This window comes from Cynara cardunculus (assembly GCF_001531365.2).
Source record: "Cynara cardunculus var. scolymus isolate 2C chromosome LG 4, CcrdV1, whole genome shotgun sequence".
NCBI classification, from domain to species: domain Eukaryota; kingdom Viridiplantae; phylum Streptophyta; class Magnoliopsida; order Asterales; family Asteraceae; genus Cynara; species Cynara cardunculus.
Genome location: NC_037531.1, coordinates 11,821,286 through 11,829,080, shown reverse-complemented (window position 1 = coordinate 11,829,080; position 7,795 = coordinate 11,821,286). Strand labels below are relative to the sequence as shown.

Below are 7,795 nucleotides of genomic sequence, written 5' to 3'. Positions count from 1 at the left end.
CTTTAATTCCATAAGAATTTTCTTTGTTCATTTCTCTTCCAAATCATGAGACATGATTAAATTGTTCAGATACAATATTTATGGTCGGTATTTCATAACCAAGTATGACATTAGACAATCAAGCCCCCCTTATCAAAAATTTCTAGGTCCGCACTGTTTAAGAGGTGTGACATGACCTACGATAGCCTGAAACTGTCTTGGTAGCAAGATGCGTATCTCATGTCTTGTCAACTTCAAGGCATCTGTTATGGTGTCGTCGTGGCAGGATGTATCATACTGCTGCTATGGCACATGTTTTTTTAGCCGTTTTTTACTTTTTTTTTAAGTAACTCCAAGTTTATTTTTTTAATATATATGTATATAACTATATAATATTTATTTTTATACGAATTTAAATTATTCAATATTTTTGAGTAGTGGTAGAAATGTGTGTGTGCACACATACATTCTTGTTGTCATAAACCACACTTTGACAAATATTATAGCTCTTAAGGCTTGATTTTTACCATGTCATGTATCGCGCTACTATAAACATCGCTTTCATCGGCAAAAGTGTGGGTCGGACGTCAATGCTCATCCACATGTTGATACGGGTGTGATATGCAAGGGAAAGGAGAAAGATGATATTATTCGGTTTTGGTACATCAAGGGATCGATATTTTGTGTTGACAGGTTCCGGACACAAAGCACAGTTGAGATAAATATACTAGGTAAGACTAGGAGGGTACTCGCGCAATGCAACGAGATACATCTCGATTTTAATGTTTCGTTTTATTCTATCTTCGTCAATGTTATAATATGATTTTATATGGTACTGTGAAAACGATAATGTTTTTATTTTATGAATAAAATATAAATTTGATGGCATCATAAAATTTTGAAGAAAAAAAAGGTATCAATTTTAGTATCAAATTAAATATTTAAAAGTTATTTTTTTGTATAATTTATTTAATTCAATTCTTATTGTAATTTAATTTACATTTGATAATAATGTCATTTATTTTTGGTTTAATAATATAATTATTTTATAAAAATAATAATTAGTATTTTGTTAGAATTCGATAATTATCCTAAATATATTTTAGATTTTTTGTATTTAAAATGAGATACTTATCTAGTATTTGGTTATATTATCTGTAATTAATTACACGAATTCAAACATGGAGTTTTAATAAGTTGTACATATACACAATTTACTTACAATCTTGAAATTTAAGTAATATATATCAATAAACAGTATTTAATTCATAAAAAATAATTTTTAATTTTTTTTATCAAATACTATAACATTGATTCCTTCTCCCACCTACCCTTTCTCTCCTAATTGGTAGCATGTTACTATATTATTTGAATACTCAACAATTTTGAATGTAATTAAATAAATTGAAAATAATTTTGAAGCTATTAAATTATGTTGTGTAAACACAAATTTTAATTTTAATGCATTTAATTAAAGGAAAAATCGGATTTATAAACATTTTTTCAAATCGGAAAGTAATTAATTACCGATGACTTCTTGGCAAAACCGGAACGTTGGATTTGCTGATGGGTTCTCGACAACCATGTTATCGATGACATATGCCATCGGTATTTCCAGGAGATCTGATGGTAACCATCAATAAAATATGGTTTCACATTTCGTTTTTATAAATATAAAATTATTACTAACGGATTTGTTTGTCGCTAAATTTTAAAACTCCGTCAATAAAAATTATTAGTATAAATTTATAGATCAAGCTCTTAGTTTTTTACATTAAAAAAACCATCAAATATTAATCGACTCTACTAACAGATTAATTACCGACAAATATATCATTCGATGAAACACTAATTCGTATAGTGTCATGCCATTTAAAACCTTGGAACGTTTAATTTACAAAGTTTCTTTAAGGTATGAATATACTTTATTAGTGAACCATGTATCCAGACCCCCCCCCCCCTCTCGTCCAATCGAATATGAAAAAGGTCCCAAACAACTATATTTGTTGGATTCATGTCTATCAATTATATAAATACCCAATCATCAGAGAATGAATGTGAATTTGAATAAAATAAATCTAAAATATATAAAAATACGATATGTCTCAACTTCAATGGTTAAACATGAATAAGACGTGTGATTTTGAGACAACAGAATTTTATTCATATTTGACTAGTTGCGTACCCGCGCAATGCGGCGGGAGCTGTAAATTTTAACGATTTTGAAGTTTCACTGGTTTTATTAAAGAAGATTTAACGATGAGATAAGTTATACTTGATTTTTACATATCAATACAATTTGAATAAATAAGAGTTATGGTTCCAATTACAGTCTATCGATGAAAAAAATTGTATGACAATTTAAAATCTATTATATTTAAAATCCAACATATTTAAATGACTCCATAAGTGTGTTCGATTTACATCAAAAGCAAAATATCAAGAGACCGAGAGCGAGACCAAAAGTTATAGAACAATTGAATGAGAGATGAATGAATTTTTTTTTAATAACTCATGGTGAATATCAGTTTGAATCTCACCTTGGGGATGAGGAGAAAACATAGAGATATGAGAGGGTGAAAACATGAGTAAAAGATGTCAAAAGTATCTTGAGAACATGAAAAGAAAAAAGAAATAATGTATATTGGTAACTTACACTTGTGTTATTTTAACTGTAGATTAAGAGATTTTAAAACTTAATACATAAAGTAGTAGTACTTAATACATTATGAGTTGTTTTTAAGACTTTAAAAACTATATACATAAATGTATAGTACTTTATACATTAAAAATTATTTTTAAAATTCTTGATAAATCTGATTTATAAGATAATATAGATAACGTGAAATTAGGACTTCATCGATAAATGACCCAAAAATATTTTCCAAATTCAAGAGAACTCTACACAATTTCCGACGACGTGCATCCACCAATCACGAATTAAAAACATGTTTGTAGTAAATTTGGTAATTTTATTTGGAATTCAATTTAAGGAACTGCAAATTTTCTATATCTTGAGGAGTCAAAGGGACACGTGGCACGTAAATCCTTTTGGAACATACGATTCATTCGTGTCAACAAGGTTTATCCATAACGTGTGGAAATGTCGTACGAACATTCAAAGTTGACAACTCTCAACACCCCTTTTTCCCTACTTTTTAACCTAATAATTTTCTTCAGATTTCATGTTAAATCTACAGCTAAATCTCTATAAATTCATCAACGACAATAAAAACACATTAAACATCGCAAAATTCAAACGTTTTTCATTTCCAAAATCGGCAAGTTCTTCATTACATATAAATAATCTTGGATACAAGATTGTATAGCAAAATGGTGGCAACGATGGTTCTTGCTTCTGGTAATTTGATGAGTAGTACTGAATATTGTAAAAGATTCCTGATTGCCCGTTTGCAGATCAATAAGAACATCACCACCATCGGCTTCCATGGTCAGCCGTTGCATGTTGGTGGCACCACCGCAAGCCGCCAAGCACGAAAACACTTTTTGGTGTACAGTTCTCGTCAACCAAGGAATCCTCCTCCTCCAACTTCGTGGTGAGTTGTATATAATTTTAGATACATAAATTCAGTCATGGTTTTTGTATCAACGGATATTGTGAATCTACTCTATTTTTGTGTGGTTTTTTAATTAAATTGTTTCATGTATTTATTTAAGTGTGTGAACATATACAAGGAAATTATGTAATTTTTTTTATTAATCTGAATATTCAACCCGTTATTCGAGCCGACTAATTCTAGGGCGACCACCTGCTTTGCAGATAACCCGGAGTCACCGCATTTAAACCTCCGTGGCTACAAGAGAATTTTTATTCCTCCGTGGATTTGAACCTGGGACTTGAACCTGGGACCTCCTGATACTTCTAACCTTTGGAGTCACACTCAAACCAATCAGACACCACCCTAATTGCAACTGATATTTATGTAATTCTTTTATTGCAGGCAACAATGGATTTTTGGACTAATAACTACGGTGATCGTACCATTTTTCAGTAGAAAATGGAACCAGATATTAAAAATTAAAGGTAAACTAAAAGATTATGTATGTATTTTATAATATTTTTATATTATTCATTTATGGGTTGAGAACGTGAGAATTATAGTTAACGGGTGATAACAAAACCTTCATATACCGTCGTCTTTTATTTTCAACTATCTTTACGTACCTATTTTTTTATCATCATATATGAAGTTATTACAAATCTATCAACGTGAAATTGATTAAATATATGTAAAAGTTTGTAAAAATATAGATAAAAGTGAAGATACGGGTCTGTTTGTTTTTCCAAAATTACCTCTTCATACCTCTGAAGTGTGATTTGTTCAAGCGTTTGGGTATTAAGAGTGTTTGTTTTTTTAAATAAGAGCTTAAAAACTCTAAATGTCCTCTGAAATTTTAAGTGGTTAATGCATCCATTAATACCACTTAATCCTAATATGTTATTAACACGTGGTTCATATTTTGGGGGCTAGAAGAGATTTGTTAGAAATAATTATTCATTTTTTATATTTTTGTAGAAAACTATTTATCTTTTATATTTTTGTACTAATTTGACCGATTCAGATTTCAGACTTCAGACGTAAAAACAAATAATCTTATTGATTCAGATTTCAGATTTCAGAACCAGCTCTTATAAATCAGAAGTGAAATCAAACTTCAGACTTTAACATCTCTTAAAAAATAAACGTCACCTAAATATAATTGAAAGCAGATAAAAGTAGATGAAGTTATATTAGAAAGTCAAATCATCAAAATACTTAAAATTGTTCTCATAATTCTCACATAAAGTGTTATTCACATCCGATCCCAAGCCTTCATAACTATCTACATTTATGTATTTGAGTGGGTAATTAGTGTTTAATTATTTCCATTTAGGTAAGCGTTTATCGGTAAAATTTAACACTATTATTTACTTATTGAGTAAAATTTAGTCCACTAAAACAACATCGTATGCAACAATTTACATGGTAAGCGTTTACCGTGGTAAGAGTCGTCGCCCTCACTTACCGGGTAAGACTTTTGGTCCTTGTCTCGCTTTTACTGGGTAAGATTCTTAGTCCTTATCATATTCATCCGGTATGGTAATGAGACTTAGCAAGCACTTACCCGGATAAGCATTTGATAAACGATCCCTTAATCTATGTTAAAATAGAAAAAAGTATACTAACCATTTAAAATGTTTAAAATCAAAATTATAATGATAACTATAAATAAAAGGGTCTAACTTTTTCCATACAGACGGAGTTGATACAGTGATTGAGGAAACAGAGAAAATAGCTGATTGTGTCGAGGAAGTGGCGGAGACTGTGGACAAGGTGGCAAAAGACGTGGCAGATCATCTTCCAGAAGGTGGACAATGGAGAAATGCTGCAGTCTTCGTTGAAGGTGTGGCAGAGGAAATAGCAAGAGAAGCTCACTTGGTTGAAGATTTTCTCGATAAGGTTTTTATTTTCTTTTTTATTTATTTAATTAATTTATTGCTTTTTATACATAAAAAATGGAGTTAGTAGGTTTGAATTTGATCGATATTCTTACCATGTCGTTTAATTAGGTGGAAGAAGTCGAAGAGAAGGCAGAGTTATTGTTCGAATCGGTCAATGATCAAACCAAGAATGCTCATGAAGATCTTAATACAAGATGATTAAAAATTCGTTATTTTTTGAGTTTATATGTATATAATCATAAAATATTTCATTGATTTATGTTGTAAAAAACATTATTGTAATTAAAAAATATGTATAAATAATAGCATTGATATTCATATGGTACGTTTTTTCAAAGTCCATCCAACATCAAACCATGGTCCATGGTCCATGGTCCGTAAGGCCCTATCTTTGACATTTAATATGAATAACTTCGGTTCAAACATGTTGACGTTCCGTTCGAACACCTTTTTACATAGTTGTTTCCACAACTGTGTAAAAATGTGTAAGCATTTTGTATGGTTATTTGGAAAAAAAAACGTTTAAAACTGTCTTGAAACGTTTTCACACCATTTTAAAAAAGATATTCGTGTAAAAAACGTATACATTTTTACACTGTTTTGAATATAAACCGTGTAAAAAAGTCTTTTAGCCTTTTTACATGGTTTCTATTCAAAAATTGTGTACAAAGAGATCTTTATACACGGTTTCTATTCAAAAACCGTGTAAAAAATATCCCATTTTACACGGTTTTTCTCATCTTTTTACACGATTCCAAAACCATGTAAAAAGATCAGTCACTTTCTTACACGGTGTGCTTTTACACGGTCTCAAAACCGTGTAAAAAAGCCATTTAAGTAGTAGTGGAAGGAGGTCTGATGCAAACCTCCATGAAATACAGTAAAGGTTAACATTGATGCGGCCTTGTTCAGATAACTGGGAGATTTGCCTTTTGTTGTGTTGCTTGGGACGATGAAGGAAGGTTCATTTGTACGAAGAGAGCAAGTAGAGGGGGGATGGTGGAGCCAGTTGTAGCATAAGCAATTGGCTTGAAGGAAACGTTGATTCAGATAAATACTAAAGGCTGGAGATGAGCGGTGGTAGAAATAGACTGTCTGGTTGTGGTCCAAGTAGTACAAGGTTGAATTCGTCGTTTGGCTCTATTATCCAGGATTGCAAGAGCATTCTTCGTGATGTCCAGAATATCTCCGTTCTTTTGATGAAACGGTCTGAAACACGATAGCACATGTTGGAACTTAGTTTATACACTTCTATGCAAGGGGAGGTTCTTAATTGGCACTTACAAGGAGTTATTGGCCTTCTAGATTCCATGCACATTTCCAATATATTTGGCACTTACGGGTCAAATGATGAAAGTCATCACTTCATCATGACGTATGGGCCTATTTTGGCCATTTGGGCATGTTTCAGGCTGCAAATCATCGTCTTTAAGTTTTCAGTAATTTTCCGTATTTAATTTTTGTTTCATGATCATTTCATTTTCGACCCATGGAAGCTTTAAGCATGCTTGTTAGTGTCGATACGGTTTCAGTTGTCTTCTATATAAACACCCTTGAGGTGTTAACGACTTCCATTAATTTATTATTCTTAATAAAACATTTTAAGTTCATCTCTTATTTCTTGTTAAGTTTATTGCAAAGAGACACTTCCATTTCTACGATTCAAAGCTTGTTAACCATCCTTGTTTCCAGGTATACTGCGCCAACTAGGGATGCTCAAAAACCTGATCAATCCAACCCAACTCAATCCGAAGCAACGCAATGTCTAATCGAGTTGTAAAATTTTCAAACCGTAGGTATTGGGTTACTATTATTTGAATCCAACTCAACCCGTTGAACCCAATATTCTTTTATTTCTTGGATTTAATATGATTGTTGAGTTTATATTAATATATACATTAGACAATTGCACTCTCACATATATACGTTCTTCATATATACATATTTTCAATCTATTTTCCATCTCTATACAACTCATTCCTATATATATTCAGTAACTGTGAACATATATATGTAAATTGAGAAAGTTAATTGAATGTGATATACATAAGAAGTATATGTAAGTTGCATCAAGTTGTTGATGATGAAAAAAAAACATATTCAAGGTTAGAATGAATATTTTAATGTACCAAAGTATCAACTCTACCAACCTGACTAATCCGATCAACCCGTATGATTTGGGTTGGGTTGGGTTAAAAATTTTTCAAACTGCAAACATTAGGTTGGATTGTTCAAATGTCTTCAACTCAACCCATGAGCACCCTTAGCGCAACAACTCAATACAGAGCGGCTTTGGACCTGCACATATTCAACAAAAAATTATGTGCAATTATAGTAACATCTCCATTGGGG

At 31.5% G+C, this 7,795-nt stretch overlaps 1 protein-coding gene across 1 annotated transcript; it reads left to right on the top strand.

Annotated features, from left to right (window-relative positions):
• The first annotated feature begins 3,166 nt into the window (after positions 1 to 3,166).
• LOC112511864 lies at positions 3,167 to 5,646 on the top strand. The gene is made up of 4 exons (XM_025117687.1): positions 3,167 to 3,536; positions 3,942 to 4,024; positions 5,239 to 5,441; positions 5,552 to 5,646. The coding sequence occupies exons 1-4, from the start codon at positions 3,313 to 3,315 to the stop codon at positions 5,639 to 5,641; spliced, it is 600 nt and encodes a 199-aa protein (XP_024973455.1). The 5' UTR covers positions 3,167 to 3,312; the 3' UTR covers positions 5,642 to 5,646.
• Positions 5,647 to 7,795: the final 2,149 nt, after the last annotated feature.

What these genes read in the sequence shown, in the direction of transcription:
- LOC112511864 (XM_025117687.1), top strand. Translation starts at nt 3,313, where the DNA reads ATGGTGGCAACGATGGTTCTTGCTTCTGGTAATTTGATGAGTAGTACT. An exon ending in CCAGATATTAAAAATTAAAG is followed by an intron (nt 4,025 to 5,238) that starts GTAAACTAAAAG and finishes TTTTCCATACAG; the next exon opens with ACGGAGTTGATACAGTGATT. An exon ending in TTGAAGATTTTCTCGATAAG is followed by an intron (nt 5,442 to 5,551) that starts GTTTTTATTTTC and finishes TCGTTTAATTAG; the next exon opens with GTGGAAGAAGTCGAAGAGAA.